Source organism: Dipodomys ordii, unplaced genomic scaffold, assembly GCF_000151885.1.
Source record: "Dipodomys ordii isolate 6190 unplaced genomic scaffold, Dord_2.0 Scaffold187, whole genome shotgun sequence".
NCBI lineage: Eukaryota > Metazoa > Chordata > Mammalia > Rodentia > Heteromyidae > Dipodomys > Dipodomys ordii.
Window position 1 is genome coordinate 868,467 of NW_012267403.1, and position 22,424 is coordinate 890,890.

At 38.3% G+C, this 22,424-nt stretch overlaps 1 protein-coding gene across 1 annotated transcript in view; it reads right to left on the minus strand.

The window, feature by feature from the left end:
• Window positions 1-22,424, minus strand: part of Mtmr8 (myotubularin related protein 8) — an 80,814-nt gene that overhangs the window by 11,564 nt on the left and 46,826 nt on the right. Inside the window, exons 9-12 of the mRNA XM_013034295.1 lie at window positions 17,098-17,223; window positions 16,319-16,368; window positions 11,909-12,109; window positions 8,215-8,343 (exon numbers count right to left, since the gene is read on the minus strand). Coding sequence (XP_012889749.1) covers window positions 8,215-8,343; window positions 11,909-12,109; window positions 16,319-16,368; window positions 17,098-17,223 — 506 coding nt within the window. The remainder of the gene's footprint in view (window positions 1-8,214; window positions 8,344-11,908; window positions 12,110-16,318; window positions 16,369-17,097; window positions 17,224-22,424) is intronic.

A 22,424-nucleotide genomic window follows, 5' to 3' on the forward strand; every position in this document is an offset into this window, starting at 1 on the left:
CTGAGAAGTTTCTGACCCCTTTAAAATTTATTTCCTGAAGCCATTTGAACTAATTGACAAGAAATATCCAAGGGATGTTAAAAAATATTCACGAATCATATGTACGGTCAGAGATTAAAACTCAGAATATAAAAAGAACACTTAAAACTCAACCCCAGAAAACCAACATCATGATTAAAACATAAGCTATATCAAGCACCTGATGCTCACAACTGTAATCCGAACTACTCAGGAGGTTGACATCTGAGAATCATGGTTTGAAGCTAGCCTAGGGAATTAATGACCAAAAACCTAGTAGTGGAACTACAGCTCAAGTGGTAGAGTGTTTGCCTTCAGGGAAAAAGCTAAGAGACACTGTCCAAGCCCTTATAACAATGCATGCATGCACGCACACGTGCACACACACACAGAGACATACACAATGAGAGTTGAATAGAGAGGTCTTCAAAGAAGATACACAATAGTCAATAAGCAGATGAAGTTAGGTTCAATATCACAAGTCATGGAAATACAGATCATGACAAGATACTACTTCACACTCATCAGAAGAGACACTATTGTTGTAAGGTGTATCATCCCAAAAGCCACATTTTAAAATATAGAATATTGGAGTCTTTATTATACAAGTTACAAGCTGCAGGCTGTCAGTTGTTACAAAGGCCTGCAGCATTCAAATACACATAGCACAGCTAGGAAACATTCTAAAGAGGGAAGAAATAACAAAAGAATACCAACAATCCAATTCAGCTCCAATGAATGCCACTGAGTTATATACTTAAAAGTGGCAAAGCTTATGTGCTGTATATTTTACAAATATACAGGCAGAGGATGGACTTCTATGCATGAGCAAAAGATAGACTGTTTACTCCATTGAAGGCTGGGACTCCATTAGCTCAAAAGCCTCTTGGTATTTATCAGTCTCAAAATTATACACATACAATTGTTTTAAACATAGATGACATTAGCCTATTTTCAGCCATTTGAACCCACCAGCTTCACATATCCTGCAAATGACACCAAATATCTGCTAACCGTAGATAAGATGCATACAATCATGACTCAAAATTGCTGCTAGCTTTCAGATTTCATTGACTCAGAGACTAACCACTGTGCTACTCAGGTGCTCCTCCCCTTCTGAGCAGTATTCCACTCTACAAAGGCAAAGTCTGAATGGTCTCATACTGTGAGATTTCCCTGGATGGCTCAAGGGAATCAATCTGATTAAAGTAATGTATATGTATTTCATGTATGAAATGTAAGAGTAAAATCCCTTTGAACAATTCATATGCAGTTAAAAAATAAAAAATGAATGACTTGAATGTAAATCAGATACTGTCAGGGCACGGGCACTAGTGAGAGGAGGGAAGGAAAACAGAGAGGGTGAAGGAGGGTAAATATGGTCAAAATATTTTAGGTACATGGGTGAAAATGGAACAATAAAGCTTGCTGAGATTGGTTTGGGAAGGGGCTAAGGGAAACCAGGAAAAGTCACCAAGGGGGTTGGAACAAGGTATATTGTTTGCATATGTGGACCTGTCAGAATGAAATCTCCTTGTACAATTAATTGATGCCAATTTAAAAATGTTTTAAAAACTGTTCAAAGTACTATTAAAAGTACCATTTGTGGAAAAGAGAGAGTAGGAGGTTTTGTTCAACACTCATTGAGATAAGTGCTTTTCTTTGTTCTGGGCACCAGGTACTCTAGTTGTTCTTGCTAATATTACAGTCATCTGACATTATCAATTGGGCTCAGAGAAATCAAGTCTGTCCAGTTTACTTAATTTGGGTTATTTTTTTTCTGCTGGTACTGGAGCTTGAACTTAGAGCCTGGACACTCTCCCTTAGCTTTTTCACTGAAGGCTGGCACTCTACCACTTGAGTCATAGATCCAGGACCAGATCTTGGCTGGTTAACTGGAAATAAGAATCTCACAGACTTTCTTGTCCAGGCTTGTTTTAAAATGTCATCCTCAAATCTCAGTCTCCAGAGTAGTCAGGATTACAGGCATGAGCCACTGGTACTTAGTTTTAAATTTGATTTATTATAGCACAGATCTATGTTCTCCATGAGCACCCATTTAATGAAGGGCATCCTTTAAAATTACTACATTTCTGTGGTATATATACACAATGGAATTCTATGCCTCCATCAGAAAGAATGATATTGCCACATTTGTTAGGAAATGGAAAAACTTGGAAAAAATTATATTAAGTGAAGTAAGCCAGGCCCAAAGAAACATAGGTCCCATGGTTTCCCTTATTTGCAATATCTAGTATATGTGTGAGTCAAGCGGAAAAGGTCAGATAATGTGATGTTAAGAGAATGAACCCTTAGATATGTATTTTAATGTTTTTTTCTTTCATGCATGTGTTTCTAACGCATTTATAAGATTACTTCCTTGTTGCTTTGTATGTCCTTCCCCCACCGTATAACCCCTGCTTTCACTATATTTGATGTCAGTCTAACTTGGGAAGAAAAGGGGAAAAAAAAAGCGTTGAAGGATACAGATGGACCTGTTGCAACAATGAGAAGTACAAGTTGTCATGTCCAAAAGGAGCTTTACAACGTCGGTGCGGGGGGGGGGGGGGGGGAGGAGGGAGGAGAAGGATTGGGATTGGGATTGGGAGGGGGGAGGCTGGGAAGGGATGTGAAGGGTAAACAAAGGAGGAGGCTGCAATGCTTGGTAAGAAATGTATGCATTATCCTGCCCATGTAATTGTAACCCCTCTGTACAGTATGTTCACAAATAAAATAAAGTAAAATTTAAAAAAAACAAAAAAATAAAAAAAAATAAAATTACTACATTTCTTTGTAAGAATTTCTGTGACCCAAAAATCATTTTTACCAAATTATTTATTCCCCAAATATTCTTTAAGATATTCTTACTCAGTTCTCAGAATATAGTAACGATGTGAGCAAATGAGCAAGGTCAGACAGAGCACAGTACGGGAGAATAAAGCTTAAAGAAAGCAGGGCCTGTGTAATTTCAACCAAGCCTACAAGAACATTTATCTTGGAATTCTTTGCCCCTGTTTCCCACGACTCACTTTCTCTTATCAATCCTGCCTCCTCACACTCCTTTATCAGACACAAAAGTTTTGCAAAGGCATTACAATTCCTACCAGCAATGTATGAAAAATTCAGTTTTACAGTATCCTTGCCAGCACTTAGTATTTTCACTTGTTTTCTAAAATTTTAGCCATTTTCATAGGCATATTTGATTGATCTTTTAATTCCCTAAAGTCTAATAAGCTGAACATAATTTCATATATTTATCTTTTCATCTGTGTATCTTCTTCACTGCAGCATTTGTTCAAGACTTTTGCCCTGTTTTGAACTGGATTTGCTATTACTAATGAGCATTAAGAGTTCTTTATATATTCTAGCTAATCGTTTGCTGTTGGATAATGATTTACAATATTTTCTCCTAATTTAAACACAGACACAGAGTAAAAGTTAATTTGGTTGAGGTGTAATTTGTCAATCTTTCTTTCTATGGAATATGCTTTCAGTATCAAGTAGGTAGGTACTGAAACTCATGCCCTATGTCATGATTTTTTTCTTTTCTTCTACAAGATTGAATATGTTAGGCTTTTCCTTTTTTTGTCAGTCATGGGGCTTGAACTCTGGGCTTGTGTGCTGTCCCTTAGCTCTTCAGTCCAAGGCTTCTACTCTACCACTTGAGCCACAGCACCACTTCCAGTTTTCTGGTGGTTAACTGAAGAGTCTCATGGACTTTTCTGCCTGGGCTGGCTTTGAAATGCAATCCTCAGATCTCAGCCTTTGAAATGCAATCCTCAGATCTCAGCCTTCTGGGTAGCTAGGATTACAGGCCTGAGCCACCATCACCTGGCATGTTTTTCTTTTTTATTTGAGATGTAACAAATAATCTTATTAGAATCTACTAGTTTATAAAGGGTGACTTTGTAATATTTCCAAATATGACTACACTGTGACCAAACTAAGTCCTATTATTCTCTCGTCCCAACCTCATCCCATTTAAAATTAACTTTAACAGGTTCTGCTATTCTATTTTCACACATGTATATAAAGTAATTCAACCATATATACCCTCTTTTTCTTCCCCCTTCCTGTTGGCCCCTGCCCATGCCCACAAAGTCCCTGTTACACATTCTAGTCATTCTTTTATTGGTGTCTGGACTGGTCCTGATACTGCGCCTAAGCTTTTTTGCTCAAGGCTAGCACTTGAGCCACAGCTCCATTTCAGGCTTTGTGGTGGTTAATTGGAGATAAGAGTTTCAAGGACTTTTCTGCCTAGGCTGGCTTTGAACCATGATCCTCAGACCTCAGCCTCCTGAGTAGCTATAGCTGGGATTATAGGCAGGAGCCACAGGCACCTGGCCCATTAATTTTCTAAGGACTTGATTTCACATATGAGACAGAATATGTGATATTTATCTTTCTGAGTCTGGCTTAATTTGCTTGACATAATGATCTCTAATTCCATCCATTTTCCAGCAAACACTTTTTAAAATTATTCTTTCTGGCTGAAAAATACTCTATAGCATGTATCTATAGCATATTTTCTTAATCCATTCATTGGTTGATGGGTAACTAGGCTCATTCCATATAGTGCTGGTATGACTATGGGTGTGAATAGTGCTGGTGTAACTATGAGTGTTTAGTTATCCTTATTTTATGTTGAATTACATTTCTTTGGATATATGCCCAGAAGTGACAATATCATATGGTAGTTTGATTTTTAGTTTTTCAAGTAACCTTTATTCTGAACTCCATAGTGGCTGGACTAATTTGCATTCCTACCAACAGTATATTAAGAGTGACCCCTGCCATCCATATTCTTGCCAGCATTTGTTATTGTTTGTTTCCTTGATGATTGCTCTTCTGATTAGGGTGAAATGGAATTATATGGTCATTTCAATTTACATTTCCTTTATAGCTAAAGATGTTGAACATGTCTTCATGTATTTATTAGCCATTTGTACTTTTGAAAACTTTATTTGCCCATTTCTTAACTGGATTATTTCTTGACACTTACAATCCATTTTATGTTCAGTTTTGTATAAGTCAAACTAGTTTTGGAGCCAGGCACCAACGGCTTATGCCTGTAATTCTAGCTACTCAGGAGGCTGAAATTTGAGGATCATGGTTCAAAGCCAGCCCAGGTAGGAAAGTCTGTAAGACTCTTATCTCCGATTAAGCACCCAAAAAGCTGGAAGCGGAGCTATGGCTCAAGTTGTAGAGTGTCAGCCTTGAGTGAAAAAGCTCAGGGACAGTGCCCAGGCCCTGAGTTCAAGCTACAGGATAAACACACACACACACACACACACACACACACACACACACATGCATGCACGCATGCACGCTCGCATGCATGCACACAAAACCACATTTTGGAGGGAAGGCTGATGAATTACCTACCTTAGAATTATCTATTTTAAAAAAGCTGTCTTTCCTTTTGAATGGAGTTTAAAGTTAATTGAGATATACTTATTTGAGTTTAGTTCTAGGTTCTCTATCCTATTCTCTTGATTATTTTTATTTTTTTTTGAGACAGGTCTTCAGCCTGTAGCTTCAGCAAAGCCTGGAACTTACTATGTAGTTCAGAGTTGCCACAAACTCACATTCCTCCTACCTTGGCCCTACCAGTGCTGGGATTATAGGTATGTATCACCACACTTGTCTTTAAACAGTATAGTTGAAAATATCCTAAGTAAAAAATTCATTTAATACATATAAACTCCCAAACATCATAGTTTAGCAACATTTTATACTGCAAAGTACCAGTTGTGTAGCTTTGGCATTACAAGGGCTGACTAGAGCTCTAGGGCATTGCTATTACCCAACATCCCAAGAGAACACTGTGCCAGATATTGCTAGCTCAGGAAAAGATCAAAATCGATAGTATTTCTACTGAATGCTTATCAATTTCACACCACCATAAAGCTAAAAAATTTGAACTGTATTCAGTTGAAGACTGTCTGTGATTTCCTTTATTATGTGTTCATGTCTATGGGGTTTGCAGTGATATTCTTTGCTTCATTCCAGGCTCTTTTTGTCCATCTCTCTGCAGTAAATTATTCATTTCTTTCTTGTTATGGATTTTTATAGGTTATACATAGCTTAGAATAGTTGAGACTTTCTTTCAAATGTTAAACATTGTGTTTCATAAATCACCTCTCAGCACTGCTTTAGCTATGTCCCATAAGTTTTGGTATGTTACATATTCATATTTCAATTTAATTTCTCCTTGAAACTACTGTAAGATATACAAGTTATTCAGAACTAGCTTAGTTTCCAAATGTTCCTAGATTTTCCTGTTGTCCTTCTGTTATTAATTCTAGTTTATTCTATTTGGGTCAGAGCAAACATTAGAAATAATTTTAATGTTTTTTGTCAGTCACGGGGCCTAAACTCTGGGCCTGGGCACTGTCCCTCAGCTCTTCAGCTCAAGGCTAGTGCTCTACCACTTGAGCCACAGCACCATTTCCAGCTTTTTTTCTGCTTATGTAGTGCTGAGGAATCACTCAGGGCCTCATGCATGCAAGGCCAAGCACTCTACCACAGAGCCACCTTCCCAGCCCAATTTTTTGTCAGTTGTAGCACTTATTTCTAGGCCTGAGCACTGTCCCTGAGCTCTTCAACTCAAGGCAGTGCTCTACCACTTGAGCCAAAGCACCACTTTTGTTTTCTGGTGGTTAACTGGAGATAAGAGTATCACAGACTTTCCTGCATGGGCTAGCTTTGAACCATGATCCTCAGATCTTAGCCTCCTGAGTAGCTAGGATTATAGGTGTGAGCAATTGGTGCCCCACTAATTTTAATTTTTAAAAAGACTGGTGAGCATATTAATGGCTTAGGACATGATCTTAGTGTATGTTCATGGTGCTTGAAAAATAATGTGGGGCAGATCTTGCTGAATGATTGTGCTTTTGAGTTCTTCTATGTTCTTGCTGCTTTTCTGTGTATTTTTTCTATCAATTGTTGAAAAAGGAGTGCTGATATCTCCACCTCTAATTATATGTTTCTTAGAACTTTTTTCAGTTCTCTGTTTGCTTCACATATCTTACATCTCTGTTGCTTGATGCACAAACATCAAATTGACCTTTTTAGCATACGTAAGGTATTACGTGGTCTTTTTTTGTGCCAGTATTGGGACTTGAACTCCGGGCCAGGGTGTTGTCCCTTAGCTTTTTTGCTCAAGACTGGCATTCTACCACAGCTATGCTTCTGTCTTTTTGGTGGATAACTGAAGATAAGAGTCTCATGGACCAGAAGATTTATGTTCCTAGGCAGGCTCCAAACTGCCGTCCTCAGATCTCAGCCTCTTGAGCAACTAGGATTACAGGAGTGAAGCCATGGGCACCTCGCCATCTATGGTTATTTTTGATAGTAAGAGAGATATTGTCTAAAATTTTCTTATCTTATTAGTCTGCCCCTTTTCTAGTTCTTTGGCTAGACAGAGCAATGTTTGTGAGTTTTGCTTTGGTGGTCTTGGAATCTCTAGATTGCTCATTTTTTTAGCTTCATGTCTAAGCTATCAGGCAATAAGAAAACCATGGTATTCATCATCATATTGTTCTTGTAGTTCCTGTGGACTTAATTTAATTTTTATTTTTCCTCTTTCTTTTATAGTAGTTTATTTTATAATATCTGGGTGTTTTATTTTTACTTACTGGGGAAAAGAAGGAAATTATAGGGATACATATATGTATATATTATAATCCTCTATAGCTGTTATTTATTTTTTGTGTATCAGTCCTGGGGTTTGAACTCAGGGATTTGGCACTGATGGCACTGTTCCTGAGCTTTTGTGATCAAGGCTCGTGTCCTACCACTTTGAAATACAGCCACTTCTGGCTTTTTAGTTGTTAATTGGAGCTAAGAGTCTCATGTACTTTTCTGCCTAGGCTGACCTGGAACTGCAATCCTTAGGTCTCCCCCTGAGTAGACAGGGTTACAGATGTGAGTCACTGATATCTGGCTGTTTTTTATTTCTTAAAGGAAAAAATTCTAAGACTCACATTTTTCAAAATTGTAGAATTCAATAAAAAATTTAAAACAATGATGATAAGTAATAAATGAAAAAGCAGGCTACTGAATTTTGGTAAAAGAGTATTATAACATTTATCTCCCAGTCATTTTCTACTCCTCAGTGAGTATAAAGTCCTGAGTTCAGACCTTAGTACTGACAAAATACAGCAAAACAAAACCATAAACAAAACAACTTACTGAATGTTGTAGGGTAGCACACTAGGATTGAGGACCCCATACATAGTTTTGCCTTTATATAGAGGGTTCCTGAAGTCTGCTTTCTTCTGAATCAAGAAAGGCCACACGGAATGTGTTTTATCAAGGACTCTGTTAAAAAAGAAAAATATGTCAGTAGTACTGTTGAACTTGATAATCAGCTATGTTTAACTAGTAATTAGCCCATCTCAAGAGAGGTGATAAAATATGATAGAAAATAGAAATGACTAATGAATGTTAGTAGAATAACAAAGTATTTGAGTTTTATTTTTATCCATGTTTAAATAAATGAGTTTAGAAAGAGTTCTCTATAGAGAGAAAGAGGTTCTAGTTTCAGTCTCTGCTCGCAAGTGGCTGTGTGATATTAGAAAACTTCTTAGCAATTTCCAAGCTAAGAAAGTACAATGTGAAGCCAGGTACCAGTGGCTCACACCTGTAATCCTAGCTACTCAGGAGGCTGAAAGCTGAGGATCACAGTTCAAAGCCACCTTGGGCAGAAAAGTCCGTGAGACTATTGTCGCCGATTAGCCACCGGGAAACTGGAAGTGGTGCTTGCTGTGGCTCAAGTGGTAGAGCGCTAGCCTAGAGCTGAAGAGCTGAGGGACAGCGCCTAGGTCCAGAGTTCAAGTGCCACAACTTACCAAAGAAAGAAAGGAAGGAAGGAAGGAAGGAAGGAAGGAAGGAAGGAAGGAAGGAAGGAAGGAAGGAAGGAAGGAAGGAAGGAAGGAAGGAAAAGATGTGACCTGTTAACTTCTCTTCCAAATTTAGAATTCTATGAACTGATTATTTTTCCAGTCTTTAAAAAAATTATGGAATTGTCTTTATGGAATATAGTGGCTTACACCTGTAATACTAGCTACTCAGGAGGTGGTGGTAGGAGGACTGCACTCTAAAGCCAGTCCAGGCAAAAATAAAAGATGCTGGGCTGGGAAGGTGGCTCAGTGGTAGAGTACTTGCCTTGCATGCATGAGATGCTGGGTTTGATTCCTCAGCACTACAGAAAAAGCTGGAAGTAGTGCTGTGGCTCAAGCAGTAGAGTGCTAGCCTTGAGCTGAAGAGCTGAGAGACAATGCTCAGGCCCAGAGTTTAGGCCCCATGATGGACAAAAAAAAAGATCCTTTCTGAAAAATGGACTAAAAAGCAAAAGGACTTGGCATGTGACTTAAGTGAGAGCGAGCAGAGCATTGTTCAATAATCCCTAGTACTGCTAAAAAATAAACTCCACAAACCTCTGGTATGTTAAGATATAAGGATCCTGCTGGGTAAATTTCTGGCAGTTCTGTTATTTCTTTTTATTTTAAGCCAGCTTCACCTTCCTTCTGAAGACAACAGCAATTTATATGAGGAGATAATCATGAATTATTTTAGGTAGGGAACCAAAGATTATAGTATAAATATTGCAAAACTGCTTGCAACATTTTAGTTGATACTATGAAGAACCTGCTCAACCAGCATGTGGTTGATGTGGAAGAAAATGTGTAGATATATTGGTTGCCAATGAGGATTTTGGGAAACCAGGTGGGAAGGTCTTTTGTATGCATATGTCAAAGAAAGTTAAAAGAGAATGGAGGGATGGGATGTAGCTCAGTGGCAAAGCGCTTGCCTAGCAAGCGCAACGTCCTGGGTTCGATCCCCAGTACCAAAAAAGAAAAGACAAAAAAAAAAAAAAGAGAATGGAAAGCAGAAATATGGTCCTAAAATTCTAGTCCTGTCCTGAATATTCAACTTTCTTATATACTGTTTAAAAATAGGAAAAAAACCTCAGATGAAGTGACTAATATTTATTATGTGTTAAACACTGTTCCAAACATTGCCCAAAATACTTCCTTAAATGTCCATAATAAAGTTCTATGATGGTGTTTTAGTTTCAAGCTACTAGGAAGAAAATAAGAAAACATTAACATGCTAAGGGTCACACATATAATAGATGACAGTCTAAGTCTGAATCTAGATCTGCCTGATTCTAAAGCCCCTGCTTTTCCTTTTATGAGTAAATGACATTTCTGCCATCAAGTAATTACCATTTTAAATGTTCAAATGTTTCTAAAATCATCTACAAAGATATTCAGATTTATGTGAGAAATGGATCCAAAGACATGATTCTCATTCTAAGAGGGTAAAATATTATAGAAAAAAATCTAGTGTTTTAATGCTTACTCAGACTGAATACATATAAAAGCATTTGGGGAGGGACTAACAAAAAAAGACAGAAATGTATCTGATAGCAACCAAGTAAAGTAAAAATGTTAAAGCAGAAAGATATATCACTATTGTCTGTGTTAACAAGAAAATGGAATCTCAGAAAGGTCATGTCATCTAGGCAATGTCATGACAGGGCCCAAGAACTTGAGCTAACTTCTAATATGAAACAGGGTTGTTTCAATTTTGCAGCTAGTTTCTTTTCTTTTTCTGGTCTAAAATAGGGAGATTACCATTTACAGTTGTTCTATCTTGTCAATCTCAAAAAGTATTTATGTTTTATTTGTTTTAGGAATGTTCATTTAAATTAGGGGTGAAAATACAACCGAATTGCTTAAGGAACTGCACAGATAACCTTAGAAGTGGGCCAAAAAAGCCAAAGAGAGTAGCAAGTACTATGGCCAATAAGAGTTAGCTTCAGTCTTATAATCCTAGCTTCTCAGGAAGCTGAGATCTAAGGACTGTGGTTCAAAGCCAACTCAGATAGACAAGTCCAAGAGACTCTTATCTCCAATCACCTAGCAAAAAGCTGGAACTAGAGAGCTATGGGTCAAGTGGTAAAGTGCCAGCCTTGAATAGAAAAAGCTAGAAAAGAGTAAGGCTCTGAGTTCAAGCCCCAGTACTGACACAAAAATTTGTTAAGAGTTCTTCATTTTTCAGAATTTCTTGGTATACTGGATTATCTACTTCAGGAAACAATGCCTAAGTTAATTGGATTTTTATGTGAAATCCCTAATATTTAAATGCTTTTAACTGAATTCATAGTTTAGAATTTCAAACTAGATGTGGTAGCACACACCTGAAATCTCAACACTAGAGAGGCTGAAACAGGAGGATGAGTTTGAAGCTAGGCAGGTATATAAAAAATTCTAGGCCACCCTGAGGCACACAGTGAAATCTGTCTCTAAAAGCAAAACAGAAACAAAAACCCCACCAAATACAAAAAAATAAACCAATGCAGACTAAGTAAACTGTGCCTGTAAGGCTAGGATAAGACTAAGGACTGCCAGTGTGCAATTTCTGATACAAGCAAAAAAGACTATAGACAATACAAAGTTCTTGCACATCCACCATTTCATTGGTTCCTCAAACATGGAGTGCTTTATACATTAAAAGTTCTTTTTGCCAGGTGCCAATGGCTCACACCTGTAATCCTAGCTCCACAGGAGGCTGAGATCTGAGGATTGAAGTTCAAAGCCAGCCTGGGCAGGAAATTCTTGACACTCTTATCTCCAATAAAACCACCAGAAAACCAGAAGTGGCAATGTGGGTCAGGTAGTAGAGTGCTAGACTTGAGCTGAAAAGCTGAGGGACAGCGTCCAGGCCTGGAATTCAAGCCCCACAACCAACAAAAAAAAGTTTTCATTATTACTTCCTCTCCTTTTCTGACTGCTATTTTAAATTCAGGGGTTGGCTTCATTCTTTTCCATGGTCTTCCTACTCCCTATTTGGTGTTTTCATACAAACTGATTTTTACCTTAAATCTTCGCGATCCTTTGGGCAGTTCCCAAGGAAATTTCCAAACTGGCAGGAAAAAACATGGTCATGGATCTCCAGCAAGAAATTTTCATTAAATTCAAAGGCACAAGGAAATTGTTCCATTAGTTGCCAAACACAGTCTAGGAACTGAGTGAAGATAGGGGACACTTCTTTAGGGTCCCCTTCCATGTGGCCACATCTACAAGAAACAGATAAAGATACTATTAGCATCAAGGATTACGCTGAGCTGGGTGCTAGTGTCTCATGCTTGTAATCTTAGTTACTCAGAAGGCTGATATTTAGATGATCATGGTTCAAAGCCAGTCTGAACAGAAAAATATATGAGACTGCATCTCTTCAATAACTAGCAAAAAGCTCATCTGGAGGCATAGCTCAATGAATCACCAGTAGAGCAAACAAGCTAAATAAGCAAGCTGAGTGTAAAGGACTGAGTTAAAACCATAATACCAGAAACAGTAAGAAATTATTATTGTTGTTGTTGTTGTTGTTACTACAACTACTACTACTACTACACTGTTTGGAATATGCTATAAAAGATCACCTTCTCTGTTGGCTTTGGCAAAGAAATACCTCATGGTAAAATGCCAGTCTAAATCTCAAATCTAGTTGATCTCAGGGGGCCTCTTAGCCAATGGCATCCTTCACTATTGTCTAGACTGTAGGTCCTTTGATCATGTAGTCTATTTTCTCTTTCTTCCTTTGTCAGTTGTGGGGCTTGAACTCAAGCAGGCCTGGGCACTGTCCTTGGACTTTATCACTCAAGGTTAGTGTTCTACCACTTTGAGCCACAATGCCACTTCTAGTTTTCTGGGGGTTAATTGGAGATAAGAATCTCAGAGACTTTCCTGCCTAGGTTGACTTCAAACCTCAATCCTCTGATTCTTCTATGTTGCTAGGATTACAGCTGTGAGCCACCAGCACCCAGCTATTTTCTTTTATGCTCTCTTTCCAGCAGAACTATAATATGGTAGTCACTAATGGTTGAGATGTGGACTAGTGACTGAGGAACTGGATTTTTAGTTACATTTAATTACACTAATTTAAATGCAAACAGCCACCTTTAGCTTAATGTGAACAAGGACCCCATCCAAATTGCTTACTGCAAAGTACTTCACACAAAATAGGTATTTAAGAAAAAAGTATTAAATATATGAATAAAACTTCCTCAACAATGTCTCCTATATCAACCTTATAACCCATAGCAAATCTTATTCCTCTGGAAACAAACATAGCATTCCTATCCTCTGTGCTGAAGGTTCTCTACCTTCTAATATTTTTACCCTAATCACCAAAGATATGATCTCTTCTTGAAGCTCAAATTAAACTGAGAATGCTGGCTGGGAATGTGGCTTAGTGGTAGAGTGCTTGATTAGCATGCATGAAACCCTGGGTTTGGTTCCTCAGTATCACATAAACAGAAAAAGCTGGTAGCTTTTTCTGTTTATGTGATACTGAGGAACCAAACCAAACCAAATGGTGCTGTGGCTCAAGTGGTAGAATGTTAACCTTGAGCTCAGGGACAGTGCCCACACCCTGAGGTCAAGTCCCAGGACTGGCAAAAAAAGAAAAAGAAAAAAGAAAACACCCCTGAAACCAGAGAATACTTATCATTCCACTCTCCATATACCATAACCCTCAAGCAGAACAAAGGCAGGTTCTGCTGGTTTCCTTGCTAATATTACTGCTTCCAAACTACTACTCCTTTTACATTTTCCCAAAATTTCAACATAGGTCATGCTGTCTAGCTCATATACTTCCCTCTTTCCTCAAAGGTATCTTCTACCAACCTCTGAGTCACTTCTCCACATTCTCTGTAGACTTTGACCCTGGTCTTAAGCATTAATCTTTGTTGCTAGTTGATGACCTACACAGACTAAACTAAAAGCTTCCTTAGATAACTCAAATTCAATTATCTTCTCTGATCTTTACTTTTATTGCACTTAAGTCTCTGAATCCATTGCCATAGGTTGGTTCTTGAGCCTATTTGGAAGGTCTGTTCCTCCTTTGAAATTTGAATCCTAGTATCTCACTCTGAAAACTTCTCTCCCAGTTATCCCAGAATAGGTTCCTAAGGGCTTTCTGTTCTTCTTTATCCATCCTTGACTTTATCATCTGTTCTGTCAATTATTCTCTCTCCATTTACTCAGTTTTCTGGCCTTTCTTATCATTATTTTCCTCTAAAACCCACAGATAAGCTGAAAATGTAAGGTCCACCCTGGGAAGGTGGAGGAGTACCTGTGTTACCTAGGTAACCAACACACTTGGAGGCAGTCACCACCCCCCCTCCCTGAGGTCACATCCACATAAGGTGTGGCCACACCTTCTTCCTTCCCAGGCCTTGATAAGTCTGGCCTGCCTGTGGTTATATCCTTTATTCCTGCTGTGACCAGAGGTGGCCTGCAAATAAACCTTTCCCTTGCCTTAATACCACGTACTACTGCTCTTTCCTCTGCTGCCAATTTAATTTACCTAATAGAAAATATTATTTTCTGCTCCCACATCCTGACTTGTTTGAGAAAATTGTTGAGATGTTTGAGAAAATTGCAGATTTTAAGTTAATTTCTTGAACCTTGTTTCTATTTCATATCTTCCTGTACGTATGCTTCTATAGCTCATTATAAAAAATGGAGGACATCAAGTACAAAATTTCCAAATTATAACTTCTGCACTCACACAATTCATTTTCTGCCTGTTTTCCATCCAGTCTCAGGATGTGTTCATTAGTTATAGTTCCAGCTAACCTTTTCATTTGGACTTGAGCTTTCACTTTTTTCTACCTCCTCAGAAGTCTTACTTGACCAAAAATAATGTGTGCTTCAAACCTTCATCTTCTCTAATACTTACTTCCTTCTTCTCAGCACAAGAGCATGCTTAAATTTCTTCTGTCTTGAAATACCCTTCTTAAAACTCACAACTCTATCTAGGTATCAGTCTCTCATTTACATCCTTTATAGTCATGATTCTAAGAAAAGACATTTATATACTCATATTCTACTTTCTTAGAAGAAAAAAAAATCAGAGCCTTCAATGATCTCCTTAATGGACTCAGTTTCCTGGACTCATTTCATCTTTCTACCTATGTACTCTAAGGACCAGGCACAATGAATTGCTTTCAGTTCTTGAAGTACGCCATCCTGTTTCATACATCTATGGTTTCATATACATCCATACTAGAATATTTTCCTCTTTTCTAAGTAATAATTATTCATATTATGAATATGAATTTAAGTTTTTTAAAACTTAAATTGGACCTGTTCAAAGAAGACTTCTTTGCTCTAAAATGGATCAAGTTCCTTTTTTTATGATTTCCTCTATCTTAGCATTTATAATATGCTGTCACCACTGATTTCTTTTTCTTTACAAAGAAGGGATTAGAGCCCTTGACTCAATTTCATCTCCTTAGTATCTGACAAATGGACAGGCCCAACATTGTGGATGAAGCAAGGAGTGGACTGAATCAAATAGCAAACAAAAATAAATGGATGCATATCAATTGGGGACCACTGTAACTTCCTTGAGAGTAAAACTCATTTGCCTTTGGGACTGGCTCAGTGTCTGATCTGGTATACAGCATATACTTTGGTACTTATATGGCAAGTATTTATTGATCTGGTATCATAGCAAAGCCTTAGTGAGTGGCTTAGTTTAGATTATACAGTAGGTAATGGTAGCTTTTACTCCAGCCCCTTACTAAAGAACAGAAATATATACCAGTCTTTCTTTTTTTGTGTGTGGCAGTACTGGGGTTTGAATGCAGGGCCTTGAACTCTTGCTGAGCTTTTTAGTTCAAGGCTGGCACTCTACCACTTGAGCCATACCTCTACTTCCAACTTCTTGATGATTAATTAGAGATAAGAGTCTCACAAACTTTGCTGCCTGGGCTAGGTTTGAACAATGATCCTCAGATCTCAGCCACCTAAGTAGCTAGTATTACAGGCATGAGCCACAGATGCCTAACATACATTCTAACAAAAACATTAAGTGGTACATTATCTTAGACTCTAATCCCACTGATTAAATATCCTTCTCCACCCACTGTTTTACCAAACTCTGTCATCTCTAATAATTCACCCTTAAATGTTACCTACTCTTGTAAACCTACCCTGACTTCTTCATAAAGATGAAAGGACTTTTCTCTTTGGGGTTTGTGATGACTGTTTTTACCAAAATACTTAACAATTTGATATAATCACCTGCATTCTTTCAAAATAGAGATGACATTCTAGTCACCTTTTCGCCTTAGTGTCCTACAATACTTATTTCTTGATGAAAGAAATAAATTAAGGACTTGTTCAACTTCCTGATCTTCCTACACAAATACTTGGGTTTTTATCAACCCTTCCTGTGAAATCTCAGCCCCCTCCTTTAAAATGATGGTACTTTTTACCTTTCAGAGAACTTGTGGCCCATAGATATCCATTCCTTTTCTATTAGGATCTTCATTTTTATATAAAAAAGAAAAGACTGCATTAGGAAAATCATTAAAGGAACTAACTATACATACAAACATATAAAAAATTTTGTTGAAAAGATTGAATAATAAAATAAATCTCCCCAGTGATAATTAAGTCAGATTTCAATAATGGGCCTGCATAGACTGTCTCCAAACTTCCATAAGCTCTCAGGAGAAATTATTTTAGATTTGTATCCAGTGTACTAAATGTAATTCTGATAAGCACAAGTTTAAATTCAACCTCTGGATAATAGGAATCCAAAAGTAGCATTTAAGTTAGTATCAATAAGACAACCATTTTCAACCATTAAAAAGAAAATCCCAAAGAAATGAAGCTAAAACACTATCATGAGACCTATTTCTTAGGAAGACTAAGAAGCCTTGAAAGAATTCAGCACCAGAAAGAAATGTTGAGTCTGAAATTCACACAGACAACATGGTGAACATTATTAAGCCAACAAACAGCCTAGTTAACTGTCATCCATTCAACTTTTAGCCTTTTCCATCTCTTACTGTAGCCTATTACATAGAACTTACCTTCTGATAAATATACAAGACTGTACATGACTTGTTTAATAGTAGCTAAGCTGGAAAACAGAGCTATTTTATAGACTCAGAGCAAATTCTTGCAAATTAACAAGTTAGTTCAGAGTTCTTTGAAATTTATTTACCATCTTTCACATACACACAAGAAAGCAGAATCACTTGCTTACCATGAGTCCTTTGAACGTCCTATAAAATGGGTCTAGGATGATGCTTGCCACCGAGCAAACTTGTGATGTCCGATCCCAACCATCAGAACAATGGACTAAGACACTGGCCTTTTCTTCCTCCACTGCCTGTGAAGAGAAGAGGCAAAAGGTATCATAAGCAACCTTTACATAGCATGTGGGGTTAATCAATAGTATTTCCCCATACTATCCCTATGGCACCAAGAACTTGGTCTAACTGTGCCACATTAATCACTTCCCATTTCTTCAGAAAACTCTATGGGGAATGAAAAGAAAATATTCGGGTGCAAGAAAATTTACTAATAGGAAAATAAAATCAACCCATGCAGGACAAAAAAGAAAAAATAACAGAGGGGTCTAAATTCACAGAACTTCTGAAGAGAAAGCTCAGAGGAAGGCATGGGTAAGAGAAGAAATACAACCTCAAAAACACAGGAGAGTTTTTCATTTCAATCCAAGACCTGAATATGATTTCCACTGGCCTTCTAGTCTTTTTATTCTGTTATGGGGCCTGAACTTATGACCTGAGCACTGACCTGAGCTCTTTTTGCTCAAGGCTAGTGCTCTACCACTTAAGAGCCACAGAACCACTTCTGGTTTTCTGGTGGTTAATTGTAGATAAGAGTCTCATAGACTTTCCTGCTTGGGCTGGCTTTGTTTGAACTGTGATCCTCAGATCTCAGCCTCCTGAGTAGCTAGGATTACAGGTGTCCAGCACCATATAACCATCTAGTCTTATTAGTACAAACTCTTCCATCTGAAAAATTGATGAGATTGCTTGTCTCAGGCTGATTTCTATACAATCAGAATGATAGAAAGATCAAAACAATTATTCAGCTTGGTTAATTTGGGCAATTAGTATTGATCATATACTTATTCATTCTTTGGTGTGTGTGTGTGTGTGTGTGTGTGTCTGTGTGTGTGTGCGTACCCACATGCCAGTACTAGGGCTTGAGCTCCAGGCTTCATACTCTGGCTTGGTTTTTCTGCTCAAGGTTGGCACTCTACCATTTAAGCCAAACTCCACTTAAAGCTTTTTGGTAGTTTGTTGGAGATAAAGAGTCTCACGGACTTTCATGCCTGGACTGGCTTTGAACTGTAATCCTCAGATCTAAGCCTCCTAAGTAGCATAAGCTACAATCAGCAGGCGTATTCATTAAAAAATTGTGTACCTCTATATGCCAGGCAGATACTATTTGCATCCCTAGATACAAAGATGAGAAACAATTTCTGCTTCTGAAGAGCCTAAAATGTAAGTAGATGCTTAACGTACTGCTGCTACAAGTTAATGTATATTCTTTTGTATATATATTCTTTTGTATATATTCTTTTGTAAGGGCCAATGAAACAATTTTTTTTCAATTTCTTCATCTTTAACTCTGAGGACTGTGATAATACATTCAGAAAGTATCCTCTGAGATCTGAATTAGGTTTCTACTGAGTAGCTGGGCTATCTTGAAGAATTTCCTTCCTTTCCTTTTTCTACATTTGTTGAATTATACCAGAATGGTAGACATGAGGAATTTAAAGAACAACACACAATTCAATGAAAAATACAAGTAAACAAGTGGTAATGTGATAAGTGTTAGAATGAACATGTGTTCAAAATGTAGAAGAAATGGGGTTGGAGGTGTGGCTCAGGTGGAAGTGCCAGCCAATGAGTGAAAGTGTCAGACACCAAGTTCAAGTCCTAGTCTTGGACCAAAGAATGTAGAATAGAGGGAATAATTTGGGAAGTGTAAATCTTGATGACAGAGTAGGACTTCCTCAGGTAAAGAAAGCCAATTATTTAATTAATCAATTAACTTATTTGCCTCTTTAGCCAGTAATTGCTGAGTGACTGGATGAGATACACTATAGCTATATTAGGAATACAAAGGAAACAAACATTTAAAACAAATAACTGAACTGATAGCAAATAAGACAGTGGCATAAGATAATCAAAAAGGAGAAAACAGTTCAAGTAGGTCTTGTCAGATGAGTAAGAACTTGCCAGATAAACAGGGAGGAAAGTATATTTCATCAGGGGGAAATGACAGCATATACACAGGCAATAAGACACAGAACAGGCAGAAAACTCTTTAGTCACTTTGTAATGATTGAAACTGGGTAGAGGAGAGACAGAGCTGGACAGGAAACTAAGGGTCCAGAGAACAAGTATTATTTTATCTTGTGGCAATAGGGAACTACTATGGTGATGAAAGTACAGGAGTGCCAGGATCAGATATTCATTTTTAAAAAGATCATTGTGAGCCAGGTGCCAGTGGCTCATGCTTGTGATCCTGGCTACTCAAGAGACTGAGATCTGAGGATCAAGATTCAAAGCCAGACCAGGTAGAAAAGTCTATGAGATTCTTATCTTGGATTAATAACCAAAAAAACCTGGAAGTAGAGCTTTGACTCAAGTGCTAGAGTACCAGCCTTGGGTGAAAAAAGCTAAGGGTCGGTGCCCTGGCACCAGCATGCACACACATAAAGACCAAAAAAGAAAAGATCATTGTGGTGGCAGAAGACCAAAGAGATTCTCCATTCATGAAATTCCATTAACACCTAAAGTAAGAAAGCAGTAGGGGTCTGAAAAGGAGGGTAAATATAAAAATTGAGCAGAACATAATGAGGAAATACATGGGAAGAGTCAAAGATAACTCTGAAATGTGTAGTCAAGTAACTAGGTAATTGGTAGTACCATTACTCTAAAGAGTAAACATGGAAGTAGCAGCAGCAAGTTTTAGATAGAGTGCAGAGGACAACCAAGTAAGGGAAGGATGTTAGCTAGAGGATTGATTTGGCCACTAGCTCAATAGAAAAGGTAGTAGAAACTATGTGCACAGCTATTACTGTCCAGGTCAAATCAAAAGTGAGAAAAATCCCTAAAAAGTAGAGAATTTACCGGATACCAGTGGTTCATGCCTGTAATCCTAGCTACTAAGGAGGCTGAGATCTGAGGATCATAATTCAAAGCCAGCCCAGGTAGGAAAGTCCATGAGACTCTAATCTCCAATAAACCACCAGGAAACTGGAATTGGTGCTGTGGCTTTAAGTAGTAGAGTGCTAGCCTTTAGCTGAAGAGCTGAGGGACAGCACCCAGGCCCAGAGTTCAAGCCTCACAGCCCCCCCACCCCCAAACAAAGTAGAGAACTTTAGAGTGGATGTGGATAGTAGCTCCTGCTTATAATTGCAACTATTTAAGAGGTGTAGGTAAAAGGATCAGTTTGAGGCCCTTCCAGACCAAAAAATTCATCAAGACTTTATCTCAATATACAAGTTGAATGTGGTGGCACACACTTATAATCCCAGCTAAATGGGAGGTAAGAGGATCATGATCCAAGGTTGAACTGTGCAAAATGTATAAGATCCTATCTAAAAAGACAAAAAGAATTAAAGCCATAGCTCAAGTGGTAGAATTTACTTAGCAAGCACAAGGCCCTGAAGTTCTATCTCCCAGTGACACATATTCTCTCTCTCTCTCTTTCTGTCTCTGTCTCTCTCTTTCTGTCTGTCTCTCTCTCTCTCTCTCTCTCTCTCTCACACACACACACACACATACACACTTTGAAAGGCAAACAGAGGAAGAGGGGATATTATAGGAGTCAACCTGTGTAGAAGCAGCCTGAAAGGTAGAAAGAGAGCCAGGAGGGAATGGCTGGATTAAAGACAGTTCTATGAGTCATGAGTCAACAGTACCAAATGCAGCAGAAAAGGTCAAAATAAGAGGTTAAAAGTGATCCTTAACCGGGTGCTGTTGGCTCACACCTGTAATCCTAGATACTCAGGAGGCTGAGATCTGGCAGGAACGTCCATGAGACCCTATCCAGAATTAACCACCAGAAAACTGGAAGTGGCACTGTGGCTCAAGTGGTAGAACACTTGCCTTGAGCTGAAGAGCTTGAGTTCAAGCCCCACAACCAACCAAAATAATTTTTAAAGTGATTCTTAAGAGTAATATGCACATACACAAACATATTAATTATGGTAGATACAGGAGAGGATTCCAATGGTCTAACTTTTTTGAACAACTAACTTATAGCTTAACAAAATGAATACCAGAATGCTGGAACATGTATCATTGGAATGGTGAGGGCAAAGTGAAAGGGGTAGATGAATAGAGAGAAGAAAAGAATGTAATCATAATATGCAATATGTACATATATGAAAATGGAACCAGGTAACTTGAGGGAATGGGTGGGCCTGAAAGAGATGGAGAGAATAGTGGAAGGGATGACACTGCTCAAGATGCATTGTACTTATAAATCGACATTATTTTTGCCAGTCCTGAGGCTTGAATTCAGGGCCTGGGCACTGTTGCTGAACTTTTTTGCTCAAGGCTAGCACTCTACCACGTGAGCTACAGTGCCACTTCTGGCTTTTCTGTTTATGTGGTACTGAGGAATCGAACCTAGGGCTTTATGCATGCTAGGTAAGCAGTGTACCACTAAGCCACCTTCTCAGCCCTAAATCAACATTTTTAATTGAAACCCCATTGTACAACTACTTAAAAATAATTTAAATAAATGAAGCTTTTAAAAGTGACACTTAGCCCTAACAAGTGAGAGGTTCTTAGTGGCCCCAGAAAGAGTAATAGTAGTGTTGTGAAAGTGGGGCCACAGAGGGGTGAAAAGTGAAGAAAGGTGAAATGTTAATGGTGAAGATTAAGTATGTGTGAAAAGGGTTTGAGAGGAAAGAGAATGCCATATTTCTATTCAGTTTAGTTTAGAAAGAGGATGCCTAGTTTAGATCTGAAGCATCCTCACAAAGGCCTGGGCCCTAGCCCATGACACTGTCAGGAGGGAAGCCTAATAGAGGGAAGTCAACACAGGACTGCTGTTGCAGGACGCATCAGAACTCTTGACTCCTGCGTGTTTTTCTCTCTCTGCTTCTTGCTCAGATATGCACAACCATCATCATGTGCAGCCTCACAAATCCAAAAGCAATGGGATAACAAACCATGGACTAAAACCATTAGAACTGTATCTCAGATATTTTGTTATAGCCAAAGAAAGCTGTCTAATAAGGAGAATAGAGTAAAAAAAAATTCTGTCTTGCCTCTTCAGTAAATGGTGCTGGCAAAATTGGTTAACTACATGTAGAAAACTAAAGCTAGATCCTTATATATCACCCTGCACCAGAATCAACTCCACATGGATCAAAGACCTGAAGTCAAAGCAGACACTATGAAAACATTACAGGATGGAATAGGAGAAACCCTAGGTCTCCTTGGCACAGGCTGAAATTTTTTGAATAGAGACCCAGAAACACAACAAATCAAAGAAAGGTTGGACAAATGGGATTGCATAAAGTTGCAGAGCTTC